Raw genomic sequence first — 23,713 nt, 5'->3', positions numbered from 1 at the left:
GAAGAATTCCTTCGTGAAATTATGTAATTCTAGCTTTAGTTCCCATTTAGTTCTTCCCTATCCTATCATTCTTTTAATGCAAGTTCATTGAACTACTTTGATAGAGTCATTAGAAAACATAGCTAGGAATCCAAACTCATTGATCATTTTAGCTTTTGCTAATCATTTTTCTTTAAGATGTGTTTTTAACGCAATTTTTCTTTAATGTATTTCTTTAAGATGATTTTTTAAACAATTTTCAATGTAGTAAGTTTTAATTTCAATTCTACTGTTTTTCCATCTGTAACACATTTTATATAATGATTATCCTTGCTTTAAAAAGGCAGCACTTTTTCCATTTACATATATTTTTGTAGTGTACATTTTGGCAAATGAAAAGATGATTTCCATTGTAGAGAGAGAAACTTAGTAAAATCTAACTCTGGTAAAACATTTACTTTGCATATATGAGCATTTACTTTTTTATGACTGATAATAACTGTATATCATTATGAAGTAAGAGAAGGAAGTTTGGAAACTTAATAGACTCTGGTATGAAAAACTAATTATATGATTTTATATGTATTAGGAGCCTAAGCATGTTTACTCAAACATAACCAAAATTAAGCTGTTTGATGAAACATCAAAATTATCACATCGTAGCCAAACTTTAACAAAAAAATGAAATTATGGTGTGGATTAAAATTTAAAAATACTAAAATGTAGTCTTTATAAGTAATGTAAAATTGGGAGGGTGAGTATTATGCAAGCAATATTTGCATATTTAAAACAAAGGTGTGAAGATATTAAAATTATATTTAAATGACGTGAAAAGTATGTTTTTTGTCTGTAGATTCTTAATGAATTTCTTCTATAAATTGCCTGTTTTTAAAATTATTTTTATTACTGGTCTATTATACTTATTTTTCAGTTCACTCAGTGAAATTTTACTGGATATCTGTTTTGTAAAATTCTATCTCTGCAGGTGATTTTGTATTACAAAACTAAAACTGAAGCTATTCTCAACATATAAAATTCACTCCAGGCTCCTGATGGAGCTCATCTAATTGAGTTATGTTACTACTACATCTTGGTAAATTTGCTTAGATAGGTCTTTCTGATTCTCTTCCCTGTAGCTCTGAACACAGTTATTTACAGGAAGAAAAGTAAAATATATTGTCAAACCACTAGCCTATGTGATCCTCAAGAGCTAGAACTAAGTCTCAATTTTTCTATTTTTAGCACCTACCACAGTGTCTTGCACATAGTAGGAGCTCAATAAATGTTGCATAATCAAAGTCTCCAGGGTCCTTGGATTTTCTAGAACCCTGTAATTATTGCCCATATTCCATCAGTAGATTCCAATGTCAAAACAGATGACTTGTATACTAATACACAGTAGGTGCTTGATAAATGCTGAATGAAAGAATCTATTGTTTTAATATATTCCCACCCATTATCTCCATTGGCAGTTTGCCTTGCAATGTGGAATACGTTATCAATTATTTATTCCTCAGAAAGTTTCCACAAATTATTGTCATTGTTATAAATTTAGAAAAGGTATTGTAGTCAACTATGAATTTTACATGTCTTAATTATCCATACTGTCTCCAATTTAAACTCTTATAAGTCCCTGGAGGCCAAATCCTGGCGAGCAGGCCATGGCCCTTTTTTTGGTGGTAAGCTTTCCCTTCCAGGCCAATTTGAAGGCTTGGAGAAGTGGTTGGGACCCCCATGTACCCTTAGATGAGGGCTTGATACAGTTTCACATAACCCAACTGGGTTAAAGCCAACACCCCAAGCTAGTGGGATCTTACGAAGCCTGCACATATGGAAACCAGGAGTAGGTCTGCAGATTCTAACCAGCCAGGCAGCAGAACCCATTGCTCTAATTGGCTAAATTATACATAATTTGCTAGTTTAATAATTTGCAAGTGGGTTACTGAAGAATTTCCTGAACTCAAGTGATGAGTGTAGAGTTAGGCTTTATTAGCATATTGGAGCAGAGGTGTTATGATGAAGTTAATGCATAGTTGGGTAGGCTACCTAGTACAAAGATTAAAAAGCCGTGTAGAGATACTGTCTTACGAGGTACTGCCCTGCTGAAGTTGGATCTTCCTCGAGGTAATATTGGAGTTACACTTTCATTTCCAAATCCTCACAAATCTAGGAAGAATCAGAGAAGGAGAAACATGGAAAGCTGTTTCTTTCCCAGTCATTCCTAGGCTACACTAGCCTGTCTGGGCAGGTGAAGCCCCTGACATGGGCCCTTTTGACCTTTGCGTGAACAGCATGATGTAGCACCATGGGGCTCTCATGGGGGTGCCATTCCTTACTGTCTTTGGGAAGGGAGCTTCTTTAAAGACAGGCCATATCTGAGAAAAAATAAGTGAAGACTTGAGATAACAGTTTTTCAGGGTGACCGGCCTATTCTCTCTGCTTGGGCGAAACATGTTGCTGTACAATTTAGGCCACGCACTTACCACTCTGCAGTCTTTCCTCCTGCCACTGAGCTCCCTGAAGGCAGGCCCGGTGCATAGTAGGCATGCAGGAAGTTTCTTGAATTGAAGTGACAATAATGGAGAGTTGGTGATATACTTACATAGGAACCTTTTTAAAGTAAACACATCATCATACAGTATTGTTCTAAAATGACAAATTAGGGAACATTACTAGCTTTGTAGAGGGATTTTTTCTAAGGCTTCATCATAAAATTCCTTTAAATAGTAAGCTTTCCGATGCTTTCTGTTCTCACATAACTTTTCAGTAATGCGAATACCGTGTTACGCTTTTTTGTATAATGCAAAACACTTCTAATATAATATTTTACTTATCTACAGAAGAATTCTACAAATTAAGTAGGCTTTTCTTATTTCTAAGCATTAAAGCATACACACATACACACATTTTTTTCCTGTTATAAAAGTAATGTAAGCCCATTGTGGAAAATACAAAAAGATGGAATTAACCATAATCCCACTCTAGAGAGAAACAAAATGTTAATATTCTAGTATTATTTTCTATATATCTTATACACAGTTGGAATTATGCTGTAAATTTATTTTGTGCCCTTTCTTTTTGCTTAATATTAAATTTTACACATTTTCCCCTTGTTTTGAAAGCCCTCCATGGACCTCTTACCAGTTGCATAATAACGTACTATGTAGCTACCTTGTAAAATACAGGTGTTTTATAAGGTATGTAGATTGCACCATGAAGACATTTTTGTGCATACGTCTTTGTAATTTTTCTTATTTCCTTTAAAATTAATTCTAAGAACTAGAGTTACTAGGTCAAAGATTATGAACATTATGAATATATTTTGATGGATCACGCTTTGAAAAAGTCGTATCAGGAAGGATCAACAGTATATTTTTGATTTTTGATAGACATTTTAGTATTATAAATTAAAAATATTTGCTTTAATAGATGAAAATGGTATGATTTTTAAAATTTTAAATTGTAAATAGACTTTATTTTTTAGAGCAGTTTTAGGTTCACAGCAGAATTGCATAGAAAGCACAGAATTTCTATATCCTCCTTGTCCCCACACGTATACAGCCTTCTCCGCTATCAGGATTTGTACCACAGTGGTGCATTATATGGCATGATTTTTATTTCCTGTTGCTGTGCTTACTAGAAAGGTTGACTTTTTAAAAAAATGTGTTGTTTATTTTTTGATCCTCTTTTGTGAATTGCTGTTCATTTTCTTCGCTTAGTGATTTTTTAGATCGAGAAGCAACTCAAATGGAATGATTGGTTAGAACCCTTGTCAGTGTCTAATGCAGCTTTTCTCCAGGAATTGTCTGCACCATAACTGCATTTCCGGGCCCATTTCCCAGCTTTGGTTCTCTGGCAGTAGGGCCTGGATCTTGTGTATTTAACAAGCCACCTGGGGATCCTTACGTACTCCAAAGACATCTGAAAACCCCTGGTCTTCAGCCTTGTTATAAACAAAGGTTTGAAGCATTACATACAAAAAAATATGTCTTACTTTCTATTAACTATAATTAATGAATGTTACTTCCTATTAAAAGAGAAAGCACACACCAGCGCCTTTTCATCAGTGGGAGAGTGTCAGAACCAGATTAGTCAGATCCGAAGTTTTCTTGCAAGAATGTGTTGAGATGACTAACATTTTTTTTCCATTCACAGGTGATTGTAACTGGTTTGCATTCTTCTTAATAGAGCAGGTTCATTCAGAAAAACTGGAAACTATAGCAAATAACAGATAGGTCTAGCAGTTCCAAATTCCCTTCAGTGAAGTAATTTTTTTTTTTTTCTGTCACTGTCACTCCAAATATACTGGCTCCAACCAGATTCCAATAAGGAAAACACAGAATCTTCACATTCTTAATTCTTACTTTTTACCAGAAAGTTTGAAAATTCTAAATAATGTAAGTGCACTTTTCTACGTGTATATTATACTTAAAAAATAGCTAATAAAAGGGAGGACAAAAGCAATTTATGCAAACATAATTATATTGTCTAATACAACTTTCCCATTCATTTGCAGTTTGGACTACAAATTGTCAGTATATCAGAAATCATCAAATTTCTAGAAATAAATAGGATAAGTAGATACATGTGAATGTATCCTTAAGAAACCCCTAGATAGATGCAGGAAGTAATGGGAAGGTGGTTGTTTAGTATGCCTGCCTCCGCTGCTCCCATTTCCAGTGTCCCTTTCCTGAACAGCTGGGCTAGGCAGGCAGGAAGGCCTGGAGAGCCAGCAGAGACCTAGCCTGGGAGAGCCTGGGAGTGAGATCCCAGACACTGTGGTACAGGAGGCAGAGAGGGAAGGACAGTGCCACTGCCTCGCACTGTGTGGCTGAGCCAATCTCTTGTCCTCACTGAAGTAAGGAGGGAATGTTGAGGCGGGTTGTGTCCCCGTCGACTCCAGGCTGGAAGGGCTGGTAGAGAGGCTTCCTCCTGGCACCTCACCTGGACACAGGCCATGTACTCTCACGGGCTGCACTTCTAGCTCATAAGCTCCTTCCACTACAGCCAGGACCACTTATTTAATCTCATTACAATGAGCAGAGAACAAAAAGAAATGTCACACCTAAGGAGACCTAGCAGCCAGAGAGTGGAAGAATAAACACAGTCCTTAGAACAGCCCAAATGAAACAGGAAACAGGTTGATTTTGAATGAAAAATAATTAGGGCATGTTATGGACTGAATGTTTGCGTCCCAGCTCCAATTCATATGTTGAAATCCCTAACCCCCAATGTGATGGTATTTGGTGGTCTCCCCAAATTCATACGTTGAAGCCCCTAACACCCAATATGACGATATTTGGAAGTGAGGCTTTAGACAGCAATTAGGTTTAGAGGAAGTCCTGAAGGTGGGGCTCCATGGTGAGATTAGTGCTCTTATAAGGAGAAGAAGAGAGACCAGAGCTTCCTTTTTCTGCTCTGTGAGGACACAGCAAGAAGGCAGCTGTCTGCAAGCCAGGAAGAAGGCTTGCAACTATGATGGCACCCTGATCTGACTTCCCAGCCTTCAGAACTGCTAGAAATAAGTGTTTGTTGTTTATAAACCACTCAGTCTGGTATTTTGTTATAGCAACCCCAGCTGACTAAGACAAGGCACTTAAGGAGATCCAGGTACAACATAGAATTTCTTCTGTGAACTTAAATTTTTAACTCAGTAGATGAACTAGAGACAAGGATGGCTCCTTTTATGAATTGAATTAGTTGCCTACAAGGCAGAGTAGAAAAAATGGTGAAATAGCAGAGCCAGATACAGAGAGAGAATAAAAACTGTGAGGAAAAATATACAAGACTTGGAGGACAGATCTAGGACACCAGCATATGAATAATAGGAATTCTAAAAGGAGACAAAGAAACAGATGGAGAAGAAACAGTAGTTACACAAAAGAAGAAAATTTACCTGACTTGAAAAAAAATTTGAGACCACAGATTGAAAAATTCACGGAGTGCCAGATAGAATTCATTTTTTTAAAAAAGAGGTACACTTAGGTATAGTCTAATAAAATTCTTGAACTCCAAAAATGAAGAAAATAATCTTATAAGCTTCTAGGTATAAGGAGCCAAAGTACTTATAAAGGAAGATGCATCAGATTTCCTATCAATCTATCAGTCTTCACGTTCACCTTCAATTCTTTAAGTCAAGAATTCCGTACCCTTTCAATTGATCGCTCACCCTTCGGGGTGAAGGAAGGATGATTATTGACATGGCAGGGATTCAAAGAGCTGTTCATCCAAGAAAATGCTAGGGAAAAGACTCTAACCAAACCCAATGAATTTGCACAGACACCCTAAGATGGAGAAATGAAAAGGAGAAGCACAAAGACAATCAGTGGTCCTTAAGAAAAGACCTATGTTATTTCATGTAAATGGATGTTGAGAAGTGCCTGAGACTAGGTCACAGATGTGCTGAAAAAGAAAAAATATATGTTGAAATAGAAGAGACATTCTATAGCCAGAATTCTAATTACAGCCCAACCAGAGGTATGGAGTTATTTTAGCAAAGTCTAGTTGGTGTAGGGAAGGGCAAGAGGGGAGAAAAATAAAATTCATTCAAATAAGTAATTTGGGCTTGAAGGGAGGTTGAGTGTGAAGGTGGTCTGAGTGTCTCATGCTGAGAAGGAGGAGCTGTGCCAGCACAGAGCCTGGGATAGATGGTGTGTGTGATTGTGAACACTGGGGAAAGTGGGGTAACCATCCATCTGTGGAATAGCGGTGTCCAGGAACATTCTCCGGTTAGCTGGGGGAGGAAAGGCAATCAATGGTCACCTGATTAAACCAGTCAAAATAAGGAAAAGGAGACAAGAAACAATAACGAAAAGCAACATAAATTGTAAATATAAAGTGAGATGAAGGTACGAATGGAAACAGACAAAGCAGCGTAGTGTCATGATTGAGAGTACAGTTTGTGGAGCCAGACTCCCGGGTTCAAATCCCAGCTCAGCTACTTTTTGACTGCGGCTTTGGGCCAGTTACTTAACTGCTTAGAGATTCCACCACCTGGCAAATGGGGATGATAATATTACCTCCTTCCTGGGGTGTTACAAAGATTAAATAAGTTAACATGCCTAAAGCACTTAGAACAGAGCCTGGTGTACAGTTACATCAAGCAAGTATTTGCTTTATTATTTATAAAGCCTATTAGCAATCTTAGTATTAGGTAAGGTGAAACTTAATGTTAAAAGCACTAAATCGGATAAAGAAAGTTATTATATAATGGTTATGGCCTCTTATCATAAATCTATATGTGCCAAATAAAATGGCAGCTAAATTATATATTAAAAATGTGAGAACTTGATGAAAATATTTTACAGTAGGAGACTTCATAATACCTCTTTCACAACTGGAGAGATCCAGTAGACAAAAAGAAATAAGATCTAGGAAAAATGAATAATGGAATCAGCAAACTCAGTCTAATAGATACTTTTGAGTCTTTTGTTCCTTGAATAGTTTTTTGCATGCAACATTTTAAAAAATCAATCATATGCCACAAGGCAAACTTAATACTTTCAAAACATTAAATATGTTACAGAACACATTTTTAATCCTAATTCAATACAATTAGAAATAAATAATAAAAATGATAAAAACACAACCACTTGAAGATGAAGAAATGCAATTCTAAGTAATTCTTGCATCAACGAGGAATTCAAAATTGAAATTAAAACAATAAAAAAGAAAACACTTCATACCTATGGACACAAAAAATATTGTACTAGAAAAAAAAACTTCATTATTAAGGAAGAAATAATAAAAATAAAGGAACTTAGTACTCATCTTTTAAAATTACAAAAAAAAAAGAGTGTACGGCCATGCCACCCTGAACGTACCCAATCTTGTCTGATCTCGGAAGCTAAGCAGGGTCGGGCCTGGTTGGTACTTGGATGGGAGACCACCTAGGAATACCGGGTGCTGTAGGCATTAAAAAAAAAAGTAAAAGAAAGAAAGTGTGTGGATTAGACCCTCACCTGTCCCAAGGCTGGTGAAAGAAGTCCCTCTGACTCTGTGAGTCTATGAGAAATGGACATATCATTTCAGCTATTTGCGCCTCACTTCCCGGTTGGTAACATGGGAATCCTGAGTGCCTCCGTCACAGGGGTCCTGTGTGGATTTGACTCACGTCAACACCTCCTACTACACACTCAGTAAACCCCAGGGATATCCTCATGACCTCCATCATTCCTTTGAAGATGTCCCAGGATGGATGCTCTGCGAGGTCATGCTTTTATGTTGGGTCACTTAATCATCAAGCAATTCTACTTTCATTTTGTGTCTTTCCTGTGAGACCCATTCTGCCATTCCAGTTTAAATATTATCAAATAAGTACTAGAAAGATTAGTGTTTGCTGTATTTGCTGTGTACTAGACATTGTGCTAAGTGCTTTATATACGTCATCTTATGTAATATTTACAGTGGTTTTAAGAGTATGGTTACCATTTCTGGGTACAAATGAGGAAAAAGAAGCTCAGAGAAGTTTACACATTTGTTCACGATCACATAGTAGGAAGAACCAGAATTTGGACCTGTTTGTCTGATGCCCCCCTCCTCTCCTTGCTCTTGGTTTATCACTTCCTAAGAAATTAGAGATTGTTCATCTAAAACAAGGACTGTCAAAAAATAGCCTGATTGGTGGACAGAGTGCTGAACGACATACTAAGAGTCCAGGGTCCTGGTCTGGGCTTTGCCTCTTCCTGAAGATGGACCTCCATCGAATTATTTGACAAGACTCAGCATTTTTATTGGTATGTTAAAGTACTTGGTACAGGTATAGTTGCTAAGATCTCTTTCTAAGCTGCTGGTTCTCTGTATATAGCAGGTGACTGTTAAAAAGGAGCCTTTTATGAAAGTATAGAGGCTTATTTTCCCAAAAATATAAAATGCTTTTGTGGCATCATGTAAATTCTCAAATGACTCCCATGTGGTTTTTTTGTGTTGACCAGGTACTTCAGGAGCAGATCCGTGCCCGGGACAACATCAGCTATGGAACTAATTCTGCCTTAAAGACTCTGGAGATGCGTCAGCTCTCCGGTTTGGGAGATCTTCGAGGGAGAGTGGCAAGGTAAGTGGTCAAATGTTTGGGACTCTACTCTTCAAAAGCTGGAGTAAACTTCATTTTAGTGGGGAATATATTCATGAAGACCAAAGCAAATTCTTTGCGTTGTTCTCATACACGCCTTCCTTTGCCCATAAATCAAGCAGTGGGAGTTAGACCTGGTAATGAGCACGCCACGATTGCGTGTGTGTCTGCAGTTGGAGTTGTGTGCATGGAAGGAAACCATGGGACAGTTCAGCTGATCTGTGTCATTTGGCGGGGTAAGACTATGTTTATTGACTCCAATAATACAAAGTTGGGGCATATTTTGCATGTCTTTTTTTAAATATTTTTTTTTGTAATTCATTTTTTATTAAACTATTTTTCAATTGTGGTTGACATATAGTATTGTATTAGTTTCAGGCATACAGCATAGTGATTAGACATTTATATACCTTACGAAGTGATCATCACAATAAATCTAGTACCCATCTGGCACCATACACAGTTATTACAACATTATTAACTATATTTTTATTTTATTTTCTGAAAGTATTGGTCCATGATGATTGGAAATTTTAAAAAGAGCTCTTTTACTTCAACTGGTATAAAAAGTGCTATTCTAGTCCTTGCTACTTAAATTGTGCTTGGTGGACCCTGGACCCGCAGCATCTGTGTCACCTGGGAGCTTGTTAGTAATGCCAGCAGTCCCTAAAGTATTTATGGGCCTCTTCTGCCCTCTGCTGCTACTCAGAGTCAAGTACAAGTCTACATAGGAGCTGTGGAGTTCATAAGCAATTTGAATCTGCCTGAGGTGAAGTTGAGAGTCTGCAAAGGGTGGAAGAAAGGTGCTCACAGCATTCAAGGCCTCTTTGGAGAAGAGAACTATAATGTGAAGGTATTTGTGTAGGCAACACCAGAAGGGCCTTGCATGCTGCACATGTGTATTCGGGTCTGCTGGATGAACATCAGTCTAATAGCCCAGGACTCCATGGATTGAATAGAGGCCTGGTTTATCACTCCTCTGTGGTTTTCTATTCTCTTCTGAGTGAACTTCAGCCCCCCTATTATGATCCTTGGGGATGGAAACCCTGCCAACCTCCTCACCTCTCTTTACCCTTGCACTGTACCTTTTAGTAGTGATCAACTGCTTGTTATTCCCTGAGTAGGCCATGCCCTCCTATCTCTATGCCTTTGCACATGCTGTTCTTATACCCAGCATTCCTTTCCCCCTTCTTCTCTAACTTCTAATCGGCCTTTAAAATTCAGCTCAAACGTCACCTCTTCCAGGAAGTCTTCCCTGATACCCCACTCTTGAGCACCCCTAGCATTTTCTGTTCTACTGACTGAATATTTCTTTTGTCTTCACTGTCTTGAGGTGGAGTGCTATCTTTTATTTTTGGAGCCCAAGTATCTGGAACAGCCCCTGGAAAACAATAAATACACAATATATGTTTGTTTAGATGAATGATCTAGAAAATCACTGTAATCAGATGGAAAAAATTTGAATTCTTTTTGTGGAGATCTGCTTAGAAGAAACCCCAGCTCTGCTGTACTTCTTAGAACAGTGAGGAGTTAAAGACCTTCAGAGCTGCAGGGCAGAGTAGGGGCTTCAGAAGAACTTTGAGACTCATCCTAGTCACTCCAGTTGCAGATGAAAATTAGATGAGGCAATGTGTGTAAGAGGCTTAGTGCAGTGCATGGGGTAGGGTGAACATATAGCAAACGGAGCTATTATTATCTCAGGCACAGCAGCAGTGAAATTGTCCTTAGCAGTGAAATCATCCTGGTTCTAATTACAAAATGGAGAAATTGTTTCGAAATACTTTCAGGAATTTAAAATTTTTCCTCTGCAGTTTTTTATTAGCTTCTCTACCCAGCTAGTTCTTTCTCTGTAACAAATACTTTTTACTCTGAAACAATCAAAAGAATGTGTTGTGAGCATCATATATTTTTGTTTTGTTTTATGGCTATATTCGTCTTTCCCCTGAAATCCTAATGGGACTTTGTTGAAATAAACTCATGTAAAACAAGAGTTCTTTGACAAAGTGTTGGCTTTCTTGCATTGATTATGTAAATTGTACTGAAGGAATATGTATGAACTTTTTAAGTGGTATTCTTAAATTATTAGTCTGCTATATTATTTCAGATTTTATTTCATAGTGTTTTGGATCCATTGGTGATAAAATTGATAGGAAACAGGCCCTGATACCTCCCCTGGAGATCCAGCTCAGAGCACCAAAGACAAATTCTCCATGGAACTGAGAAATACCCTCACCCTCAGTAAGCATAGCACACCCTAAAAAGGGCTGTCTCATAGTTTCCCGTTTCTCCCTAAAGCAGAGCTGAGAGTTTAGCTTTCCTATTCTTACCGGAATATTTGGTCCATTATTTGGCCTGTCTTCTTCATTTTTTGCAAGACTCAGTGGCCACATCCACTTTCCTCTACGAGGTCTGTTTGCATGGTGTTAGAGCCTTAGAGAATTATCTGTATCCTGAGACAAGTGCGCAGATTTCTGTAAGGTAAGCAAGCCCAGGTGCAGAGAAAAAATAAATCGGACAGCATCAGAGTAAAGATTTTTGGCTAATATAAATAACACTGTTATGAGCATTCAGTACAAGTTTTTGTGTGGTCATATGTTTTCATTTCTCTTAGATATATATACCTAGGGGTATAATTGTTGAGTAATACCATAGCTCTGTATTTAACCTTTCGAGAAAGTGGCTGCATTGTTTTGCATTGCCAGCAGCAGTGTATGAGAACTGCAGTTTCTCCACATCGTCACCAACGCCTGTCCATCTTTTTGATTATAGCCAGCCTAGTGGGTGTAAAGTGGCATCTTGTGGTGGTTTTGATTTGCATTTCCCTTAATGACTAATGGTGTTGAACATCATTTAATGTGCATATTGGTCATTTGTATCTCTTCTTTGGAGAACTGTTTATTCAGATCCCTTGCCCATTTTAAATTGGGTTATTTGTCTTTTTATTACTGAGTTGCAGGAGTTCTTTATATATTCCAGATACAATTCTCTTATCAGATATCTGATTTGAAAAAAGTTTCTCCCATTCTGTTTCCTTTTCATTTTCTTAATTAGGTCCATTTGGTTCTTTAAAAAAATATTTCTCTTTATTGATTCTCTTTATTTAGCAAGATATTGTCATTATGCCTTCCTTTACTTTTTAAAGCATGTTTCCTTTATTTCTTTGATCATCCTATATTTATAATGCCTGCCTTGAGTCTTTGTCCTTTAAATTTGACATCTATGCTCTCTCAAAAGCAGCTTCTTTTGTCTGCTTTTTTCCCCTGTGTATGGTTCACATTTTTCTGTTTCTTTGCATGTCTCAGAATTTTTGTTAATAACTGGACATTTTAGGTAATATATTGTTGCAATCTTGAATATTGACACATACCCCTGGGTTTGTTTTTGTCGTTGTTTGTTTATTTGTTTGTTCAGTGACTTGGCTGGAGTATTTTATTGCTGTCTATTTCCCCCACGATATGAAGCCTCCTATATCACTCCTCGGAGGGTGCAGTCACCCTGTGATGATAATGGTTTTAGCAAGGCTCTCTTTGACTGTATCTTTCCCTGAGCTTTTATTAAGCTGCCTACCTCTGTGTGTGTTATACCCAAATCTTAGGCTCCACTAATTGCTGGCAGATTGCCCTACCGTTTTTGATAATGCTCTGGAACATAAATTGCTATATGTTCTGATTCAATTATTGCCAGCACTTAAGGGTTTAATGATGTATATATACAATACTTATGTGTGTATGTGCATATATACACATATATTATTATAATGTGGAAGATGAGCAACTTAATATATTTTTTTAATTTTTATTATTTTTATATATTTTTTAGGCGAGGTAACCCTTGATTGACCTCACAGATTGCAAGGACCTTGTCAGCTTACAATCCTTTATTTATTTATTTATTTTTATACCTACCGCACCTGGTCTTCCTAGGTGGTCTCCCATCCAAGTACTAACCAGGCCCAACCCTGCTTAGCTGCCGAGATCAGACGGGATTGGGCTTGTTTAGGGTGGCATGGCCGTAGACACAACTTAATATTTTAAATGTCGTTGTTTTGGGTGTGCTGTGCCACCATGTCACAAGCTGTAAGAGAAGTTCTGCTTAAGCATGTTGTTCAGGTCATACTAGGCCTTTGGGACTCTGTTGGACTTTTGACCACCTGCCCTGTCATCATTTATCTGATGGCTAAACAATAGAGTCACTCTGCCACCTGATGGCCACAACCAGGAAGTGTACCTGGAAGATAGCTTCTCAAAGACGAAGAAAAGGAAAAATTTGGAATGAGTACATTATTGGTTCATCTGTAACATAAAACATCAAGGATGAAATAGGACAACTGACAAGATTTATTGCAAATTCTTGTTTAATTAAAGTTATTGAGCATGTACGCAGCTATGTTAGAGCCCTGAGACTGTCTTTTATGAGTGTTTTTTTGAAAAAAAAGGCATGTTTTTGATTCAATACTAGCTGAAATAGCAATATCACTTTCCCCTTTTTGATATATATTACATATAATAATTATATATACATGTATATGTAATTCCAAAGTTATAAAAATGTGAAGATTCACCATTTGTTAACAATTTGTTTCATTTACTCTATTATTATTTCATATGTAAAATTCTTTTTCTGAAACATTCGAGAGTAAGAATTACATTGTTGTCAACATAAGAAAACCAGAGTTGATTTCACTGTGTATGTTTTCTGATGGGAGGCGTTGGTATCCCATCCTGTCTCCCTCCCTGCCTCCCTGCCCACTCTGCTTCTTTATTTATAAAAGGTGCACAAGTGAAATATGCTGGTAATGAAAAGAAAAATAGAGACTCACCAGTCCCATCTCTGTTTTACTCTTTAGAGGTGACTAACATTAACAATTTGGTGTCTGTCCTTTCAGACTTTTCTCATACATAGTAATAAAATAATAATTTATCATTGATTAATATAATGGTTTGCAGCAAAATAATAACCTAACAGTGTGATTTTAATTTTCCAAAGTTTTATTATTCTGCAACTTCAGTGTTTCTGTATTGCAATATACTGTGGGCCTCCTTCCGATATGCGCATAGGTCCAGCATACTTTTTAATTGGATATAGAGTATTCTGCTACATACATGTACCATAATTTAATGTATGTAACCACTCCTATATTAATGGAAATTTATGTGGTAGTATTTTTGTTTTCAAGTGAGACACAATACTGAGTCCAAGCTATAGCTAGTGAGAACAGTGAGCCATGAGCTTCAGGATAATTTTGAGGTCTTTCTAAATAACTTTTTCAAACATAATCTGTCCCTTGAACAGCTTTGTAAAGATGATGTAACTGGTCTGATGTGGTGATACCTGACAGTTCCCATCCAGTAAACTTATATTTGAATTGGAAAATAATGCCTTTCTATAACATTTCTGTTTTTCATGGTATGTTAAAACCTCAGATTTACACAAGTATGATTTAAATAATATTTTGCTAAAAAGTCACGAACTCCAAATTAAAAAGAAGAGTCTATATTTGGTGTTATTTTTAACCATTATTTGTGAAATGGTGAAGATTTATGAGGACTAAAGGAAATACGTCAAGTATCTTATGCAGTGCATGGTCTATCGTAACTATTCCTTATGTTTATTCATTCACAAATATTTATTGAGCTTTTACTACATGTAAGGCAGTGTGCTAGGCACTAGAGTTTTAGTGATGAAAATGAGTTATCATCCCTTCTTACATGCAGTTTATATTCTACTTAGCAGGAGAAACAGACATTAAATGACTTACTGCAAAATAATTATTTAATTTCTCTTGTGATTTGGATAATTTAGTTTGATTTTTCTTTGCTCACAGTTTTGTTTCTTTGGTGTTAATACCTAGATTGAAAGGTACATACATAGAAACATATTCACCTTTTAAGATTTGGAATATATACTGCGACGTTACCCTCTAGAAAGCTTGTAAATTTTATTTTCCCACTTGCATTCTACAAACTCCAATATTGGGCTTTCATATTAAAAAAAAAAAATTCCAATACAGAAAAACAATGACATGATTATTACTTTAAGTTGTGTATATTTTATTATGAGATTGAAAATGTTAAATGCATATATGCAGTTTGTCAGAATGTTTAAAAATATTTAAAATTTTTTAAACACGTAAGTTAATAAAAAATTCTGTCCTAATAAATTTTTTTTTTTACTTCTCAAAAGGATTATAGCATTTTAACAAAACAGCTGAGCTAACCAAGTTGTTCAGCTTAGAAAAAATGTGAGGTTGGAATAATTGAACTGGGAGCTTCCTTTCTTCAGCGTCTACAATAAATGAAATTTTTCAACAGTTTTTTCTGTTTGCTTACCATTATTTCTTGCTCCCACTCCTTCTCTCAGAGTGCTCTTTTCTTCTTATTGAAGTGCATTTTTCAGTGATTCCTTCTATATGGGCTTGTAGGTGATACATTTTTTAATCTTTGTATGTCTGAAACTGTCTTTATCTTTATTTTGCTCTTGTTCTTGGATAATAGGTTATTTTCCCTCAATCCTTTAAAGATATTCCTCCATTATCTTGTGATATCTGTTGTCCTCAGATATCTGTCATGTGCTGTCAGTCTTTGATAGGTTACCTGTCTTTAGTCTGTGGTAGCTTTTGAGATTTTATCTTTATCATGGGTTATCTGAATCTCACCATGCTCTATTTATTTTTACTTATCCCACTTTGTATTCATTAAGTACTTTAAACTCATGTCTTTCTTTAGTTTTAGGAAATTGCCAGCACTCACACCTCAGATACTGCTTCTCTGCCATTCTCTCCATTTCCTTCTGGAACTCCTCAATTCCTCCTTGACTCATGTTAGCATCTCTTTATTTTTCCTCCTTGTTTCTTAACTATTTTTCATGTTTTGAATCTGTTTTTGCTGCATTCGGAGTGAACTCCTCTCTACTATCCTCTAATTCACGGCTTCTATCTTTAATCATATCTAACCTAGAGTTTTTCAGGTCTATTAAGACAACTGCATAGTTTATTTCTAGGATTTCTAATTTTTTTTTTCTTATCCACCGTTCTTCCTTCATCTCTGCATGTTTTTGTTTACTAATTTAGAGTTCCCTTGATGGATGTTAACCTGTCTTTGATTTTTTTGAGCATCTTAAACTTATTTATTTTAAACTCATCTGATCCTAGCTTTTTTTGTTTGTTTTTTATGCTTTCCATAGCTGATAGAGCCCCCCTCAAACCTCTGGTTTCAGTTACACTGGTCATCAGTGGAGCCAGTTTTTGCCCCTCGTGCCCTGTGGAAACTGAAACTTCCTGCTTCTGTTGGTTTTCAGACGTAGAGCCCCAGCAAGCCTCCAGCATCAGCTGTAGCAAAACATATGCTTTGCTGTATCTTCTGTACCATCTGTCTGCTTTCCACTTTCTTCCATTCTTTTGTGTCCTTGTGAGTTTATACCTTTTTATTTTCTTTCAGTTCATCTGGTGTCATCTCGATAGATTTTCAGGAGGGAGATAATATAAGAGCATGTGTGTCGTCTACCATGTTTAACTGAAAGACCAGATAGTAGTTTCAATTTGCAACATTTTCATAAAAAGTGGTTAATAGGTTGGTTAAATTTTATAGTTTATTAGAAAGCCTACCAAACACTGGCATGCTCTCTAACCTTTATTCATAGCTTATAAACTATAAATCTATAACATTTTATTTTTCCTAGCTTCTGGAGGGGTGTGATTTAACTTTTGTCAATTAGCATGCTGTTTTTGATTGTTGATCTCAAATGTTCTATGTGCTTTAGCAAGTGAGATTCTTTTCAGTATCTGAATCATTTAGGGAATAATTTGTATACCTTGTTCAGACCTCAGAGCAGATATACATCTTAAAGAGTACATCCTTAGTGCTTTTAGAATTAATGTAGTCTGCTGATTTCCTGAAAGAGTGACTAACCATAGACTTGTACTTCTCTGTGTGTATTTATAATGACTTGTTCAGCAAGTTCCCAAACAATCTACTCAGCTCATTTGTCTGAATCAGGGGGATAATGAACAAGAACAAGATGTCAAATGTAATCTCCATCAAAAAAATAATAGGAAAATAGACATGTAAGCTGAATAACATTTTGGTAGTAGTAGCATAATTTTTTTTTTTTTAATTTCTAGATAGTATAGTGTATGTATGAGAAAGAAAAAGTTCCTGCTGTATCTATACTTTGTCTAGAAGCATTTGACACATAGTAGACATTCTGCAAATACTTACTGACTGAATGAATGAATTGCAGGTTGGGATTCCAACCACAGCCTCTTTACTTCTACAGTGCATTCATTGCCTTGAACCTGTCCTCACTTTTAATACATTGTGTCTGGTTCTGACTTCCTTGTACTCCAGCCTCATTTCTACTTCACCGAGGGGAGGGCCCAGGCAAGGATTGTAGGATAGTGCATAGTTCATAAAATTGTAACACATTCTTTGTACATGGCTATTGATTGAAATGCTTTCTTGGCGTAATTATTTTTTCCGATTATAAAAATCATACATATTTATTGCAGGAAAGTTGTACAGCTTAGGAAAGAATTAAAAACAAAATAAAATCATACATGATCCAAAGATAGCTGGTTAATATTTTGCGTGCTTCTTTGTGAAATTCTAATGACTATATGCATCAAGGTTTGGTCAAGAAAACAAAAACCACTCTAAGTATTTTAGAAAGAAGGGATTTCATACAGGAATTTAGAGCTTGCAAAACCATTGGAAGATTTGAAGAAGCAAAATGAAGGAAACTGTCATTGGCTTTCAGGAACATAAGAAGTGCAAGAATCACAGGAAGGAGCCATTGATAATCTTAGCTGCCTACAGCACGGAAGTAAATGATTTGCAGGCCTGTGCCTGGAAGTGGCGGTAAACCTCACATCTGTAGCTTACCCATATGACTGTCTGCCCGCTGCTACCAGAGGAGAATAAGGGCTTCTCCTTTTTTTCTACTTTCCAAATCTTGCATAAGTGCCTTTCACTCGTGGGATCTAAATCAGAACCCTGCTGGTAAGGAAGCCTGGAAAGTGGAGTTTTTGGGCTTCTGCCCCTGTGACATAGAGAGCATTCACAAGGAGCAAAAATGATCTTTCAATTCTGAGTGATACACTTATATAAACTCTTCTTGTCACTCAAAAGAACAACAATATGTTTTTTTCTACGTCTCTTGCTATTAGCCAATCCCCATGAATGTATGACTGTCTCTTATTTTAGGCAAAATGAACCCCCAGATATATTTTTTGAAATTCTGCCAACAGTGAGGGTTTCTCTTCCATAATACCCTTAGGGCCAATCTTGAGCGGGCTTTTAAGTGTCAGCAGTCTTCTAGAAGATGCCAGCATATTGGGTGTGGCCATCTGTATATCAGGCCTGACTTTTTCTCTCTCAGTGTACCTGGTCATCAGAAACTCCTCAAGAAGACACAGATGTGAGTTGAAGGAAAGCCATCACAGAAGCAGGAAGAGATGCCATGGGAGTCTAGGCTCATGTAATTTATTTGTGCCTGTAGGACCTGTTCAAATCTGATATCTATATATATCCTTCCCCCTCAAAGATGGAGTGCTGCTCAGTGCCCACCTTTATGGCTTGGTGTTCATAATGGACTACCCAGATTTCATGGTCACTCAGTATCCTATGCTTAGGCATGTCATCTCTACTAGAGCCTAGTAGAAAGCTAGCAGCTACTTCTCAAAGCAGGAATAATTGTGGTGGACCAGGGGATGACATTGCTCTAAATTCCTAGGGGTCCATTCTGTGACTCTCTGACCAGGACTAGACAGAGGCTTCATACACAGCTTATCTGCCACCAACACTTTGAGCACCACTGGAACTGCCAAGCTGTAAGGCCCAAGGGGCAGAACAGCTTTCACTTCAGCTTGGACCAGTTATAGGGCCTTCCTCTGCTCTGGACCCCTCTGCAAGCATACGGCCTTACAGGTGTTTTGGTAAGAGGTTAGGAGGAGCACCTTCAAATGTGGTAGAAATTGCCTCCAAAATCCAAAGAGGCCCCGAACTTGAAAGGGCAGAGGTGGTACTGGGGAATAACAGGCCACATCCAGTACATTCTATAAGCTTTTGTAATTGGGCTCTCACTGCATATATGGTTTTGTGCTCATGAGCATTGTAAAGCCTTTGCTCCTTTGATGGTTACATCTCTAATCTTATAAAGCACATCTCTGTGGTTTAACTTAAAAACCATGATGAGGGCAGCTCTCTGAATTTCTTGGAACCTTTGTTAAAAAGAATGACTCATAGTGCAATTTCTTAGAGTGGGGTCATGCATTTTACAGTATGTAAGGAAGCCTTAACGCTTGTTTTTAAACTTTAATGAGAATTAGCTTTGTTGTTTGCCTGTACAGATGTGATGCCAGCATAGCCAGACTCTCTGCAGAACACAAAACGACCTATGAGGGGCTCCAACACTTGAACAAAGAACAGCAAGCTGCCAAACTTATCTTGGAAACAAAAATCAAAGATGCAGAGGGACAGGTATGGCGTGTATCAGGTAGCCATTTAAAAGTGGTAATTTGTTCCTAGCTAAGAATAACATGGTGTTGCCTCTTTCTTACAGGAGACACTAACTAGGGCACCCAGCATAAGCTTCTCTTTACTTCTTCCTTCCCTCTATGTCACTGCAGGGGCCCTTCATGAGTACGGCAACCAAACCGCCGAGATTTTTTGGGTACAGTCCTAATTTCAAAGATTCTTTCCCCTCATTCCTAAAACAATTAATATATTCCAGAAATTCTAAATTATAACTCCAAAACTGCCTCTTTCGCAGGTAAGCGATCAAACAGTCTTTTTCACATGCCACTCATCCCAATTTTTGGTTCAGGAAATGGTTACTACATTCACTGGGACTCATCACATGTGCTACCTCTTCCCATGGTCTATATGTAGGAAAAAAATAGGACAAAGCTAGGTGGTAGGTTGGCTAATGAATTTCAGAGTATTCTACCTTAAAATTCACAGATTAATTTCACAAAGCAAAATTCTTGGCATTTTGCAGTTTGTTTTTTGGCCACTTAAAAGTTTCCCTTTGCCATAATGAGGCCTGTCTTTCTTTGACTTTTCCTGTAGTATCTGCCCTACTCATTACTGCTCATTTAAAGAGAGCCTATTCCAGTAAAATGGGCAGTTGGTCAATTTATAAGATTAAAATTACTGTGTCCTAATTAAATCAATGAGTATCTAAATCGACTTACGTAAAAAACACAGATATTATAAAACCATGAAAAAAAACAATAAAATGACAAGTTCAATAATTTATTTTTCAAAGAATAAGTGAGAATAAAATTATTACATCAGAAAATAGATGCTAAAGAAATATTAAGCTTGCTGGTAGCCAAGTCAAGTAAAATACATGTAGATATCTATCTAAAAAGAGATATACTTTTTCTTTGTTCTGGATCTGATAAATAGTTCCATGAATCTTTAAGTAAGGAACATTGAACATAACTTTTGCAGAAAATAAAGACATTTTATATAGCACTAATTTTATGTTAAATGTTAGTAAAAAGACAAGAGTAATGGGTAGTGGGAGAAAAGAGTGGGAAGGATGTAATTTAGAAGTTATATTTTCTGCTGACTTAACAGTACGGAAGCAAATCTAGGTACTTAATGGATTTTACAGGTGATAAGAACTCCATTCTCTGTGACTAGCAGGCACATTAACGGTAGAAATTCCACTGTAAAGATGACGATATTTTGTTCCAGCAGGTGGGAATAGTATTCCTGGGCAGGAACTGGGTTAGCTCATCAGAGAACTGTAAAGTTAAGTGCTCAGTGCATAATGAATGTTTTGGCAGTGCTACTGGTCTTGATTTTTGATAGGTGTATATGAAAGGAAATGGAAGTGGAAAGAGGAGGCAAACTCCTAGATGAATATATTAAATTAGATGGACTCTTCATGCCATTTGACTAGAATATTGCTTACTAAATGTTTTCTGAAGTTACCTCTGAAAAGGTTTGATGCGATATTTACAAGCAAAGTCTCTTTTCCAGATTTCTCAGCTTTTGAACAGAGTAGACTTGTCAATATCAGAGCAAAGCACCAAACTGAAGATGTCCCACAGAGACAGTAACCACCAGCTTCAGCTTTTGGATACTAAGTAAGTAATCAGCTTATAAACACTTTTTTTGGTAGAAGTTCTTCATGAGCTTATTCAATACTACAGTTTTTTCCTCTTGATTTTTATTTATTGCACAAACAAAGTGAAAACAATACTGGAAGTCCAAAGGAAAAGTTTCCATGTAGCATGTTCGCACTTTACCTTCCTAATTTTTGTTTTTCGTGCTTGGATAATAATTCATCTGTTGATTCAATAGATATTTAATGAGCACTGGCCTAGGTGCTAAGGATCAGTAATGAAGAAAAACAGACTCTGTTCTTATCCTTATGTAGTTTTGAGTCTAGGGAGTTGATGAGCATTAATCAAATAATGATGAAAATGAGCATTTGCTGTATTTTTACTAATGTGATAAATGCCTTGAAGGAAACGTACAACAGTTGTAGTAGGCTAAATAATGGTCCCCCAAATATCCTCACGTCCTACCTCTGTGAATATGGCACCTTACGTGGCAAAAACGGACCTTGCATATGTCATTAAGATTTTTAAATGGGTAGATTATCCTGGGTTATTTGGGTAAACCAAATGTAACCCTCACAGTTCCTAGAAGAGGGAGGCAGGAGTCAAGAGAGAAGGTCAGAGTCAAGAGAGAAGGCCATGGGATGTGGAAGCCAAGATTGGAGTGATGTGCTTTGAAGATGGAAGAAGGGGCCACAGGCTATGGGAGCTGAAAAGGGCAAGAAAACATTTCTTCCCTCAGAGTTCCCAGAAAAAACCATCCCTGCTCACACCTCGACCTTAGTCCAGTGAAACTGATTTTAGACCTTTGGCGTTCAGAACTCTAAGAGAATAAATATGTTGTTTTAAACCACCATGTTTGTGGTAACTTGTCACAGAAGCCACAGGAAACTAATACGATGGTGCTCTGATAATGAATAGCAGACACCTGGTTGTAGGCCTTCCTGAGGAGGCGATCGTAAGAGCTGAAGAATGAATGGAATTCACTAGGTAAAGAGTGAGGTAAGGACACAGGGGATGTACTAGCTTATCTTGCGAGAAATGTGGCGTAAAGAAACTGCAAGGTGGCAAAGGTGGCTGGAACAGAGAGTGAGGGGAAGTGAGGGCTGGAGCAGAGATGTGAGGCTGGAGAGGAAGTGGCCAGCTTGCAGGACCTTGTACACCACAGGACTTTTTGTTTCTATCTTGAGCAGTGAGGAGCCATTAGAAGATTTTAAGCAGATGAGGCGATATAATCATATAATATACCTTATTTTTTCAATGGCCTTGGTTGCATTTGGAAGGAGATCATGAGGGGCAAAAGCGGAGATGGAGACCTCAGTTAGGGGGCACTGTTGCCGTAGTCTGGGGGGAAAGATCTGCACGAGGGTGATTTTGTGTGCATCTAGTGAGTGCAGTCTTCGTTTGTTATGCTTGAACATTTTGTTATAGTGATGCTTTAAACTGTGAAACTCATCTGCTGCTCTTCCGCTCTATCACAAAACCATACACCTTTTCCTATCATGAAGCTTTAGGAGCTTGCCATTCTCCTGCCAAGTAAGAAAGCAGAGCCAGTAGTGATTATATGTACATGTGTGTGTACTTGTGTCTTTGTGTGTGTATACATACATACATATATGTATATTTGACTTAATGTATCTTTTAAAGATGACTTCAGTATGGAACTTTGTTAGAGGCTTGTAGAAACTTTAAATTAATCATTCTCTTGGTTCTTAAATCTTATTGCTTAATGCTCTTCCAGGGTTGTTGCCAATTTAATAGGAATTCTTTTATGAAAAACATGTTCCTTTACCTCTAATTATCTGTATTTATATAATTATTGAGTTATGTCACCATTTATCATAGATCCTGCAAACTAGCCAAGTACGGAAAGATCTCTCCAATCCTCTTTCTTCCATCACACAGGAAGAAAATAAACACCTTAGTATTTTTTCTCCTGTGAATTATTTCCTTAGGAGATATTACTAATCAGCAGACATGAGTATCTTTATTGTTCCTCCTATAATATAAAGTCTAGAAGTCTACACCCGAAGGAAAGGAGACAAGGCCTGGGACCTATGCGACATAGAAGGGCATACTGGAGACCCAAGAGGTGAAACCCTGGTTGGATGAACTAGGAAAAATCCCATTCTACAAAGAGATATAAGGAAACTCATCTGTCTAAATCTTGGGTCTGGGTAGAGGGGTAAAAGATATTTCTTGAAAATTCAGGATCACAACACTACCTTTTTATGGATTTAGGACTAGAATTCACATTACCCAAGTGGCTTGAAGAAAATCACAGTGCATAATTACCTTAGGATGATACAGGTTTGGTAGCAGTGCTTGGTTGGGGTGCTTGGCAGAAGCAAATGTAAATCTTCATCTTTCAGGCCTTCCTACAGGAAGGGGAAGTACTAAGGAACATGCATATACAATCAAATATTGTAGGACAACATAAGAAAAATGATACATAAGTGATACAGTCAGAAGAAACAACAAAAAGCAGAATCAGACTTCTGAATACTACATATATAAGAATTATTGGATAAAATAAGTATACATGTGTATATGTATATATGTGTGTATGTGTATATATATGTATGTATGAG

The 23,713-nt window shown here is 37.1% G+C and overlaps 1 protein-coding gene and 2 pseudogenes across 2 annotated transcripts in view; 2 read left to right on the top strand and 1 right to left on the bottom strand.

The window, feature by feature from the left end:
* Window positions 1-23,713, top strand: part of FAM81A (family with sequence similarity 81 member A) — a 60,597-nt gene that overhangs the window by 26,225 nt on the left and 10,659 nt on the right. For both annotated transcript variants that reach the window (XM_011363402.2, XM_011363403.2), the window contains exons 4-6: window positions 8,913-9,031; window positions 19,395-19,524; window positions 21,040-21,146. In XM_011363402.2, the coding sequence (XP_011361704.1) occupies window positions 8,913-9,031; window positions 19,395-19,524; window positions 21,040-21,146 (356 nt within the window). The remainder of the gene's footprint in view (window positions 1-8,912; window positions 9,032-19,394; window positions 19,525-21,039; window positions 21,147-23,713) is intronic.
* Window positions 7,775-7,893, top strand: LOC111742058 (annotated as a pseudogene).
* On the bottom strand, window positions 12,948-13,066 carry LOC111742062 (annotated as a pseudogene).

The sequence above is a fragment of the Pteropus vampyrus genome, unplaced genomic scaffold (assembly GCF_000151845.1).
Source record: "Pteropus vampyrus isolate Shadow unplaced genomic scaffold, Pvam_2.0 Scaffold85, whole genome shotgun sequence".
Lineage (NCBI taxonomy): Eukaryota > Metazoa > Chordata > Mammalia > Chiroptera > Pteropodidae > Pteropus > Pteropus vampyrus.
The sequence above is the reverse complement of the archived record's forward strand: the minus strand, read 5'-3'. Positions and strand labels throughout refer to the sequence as shown.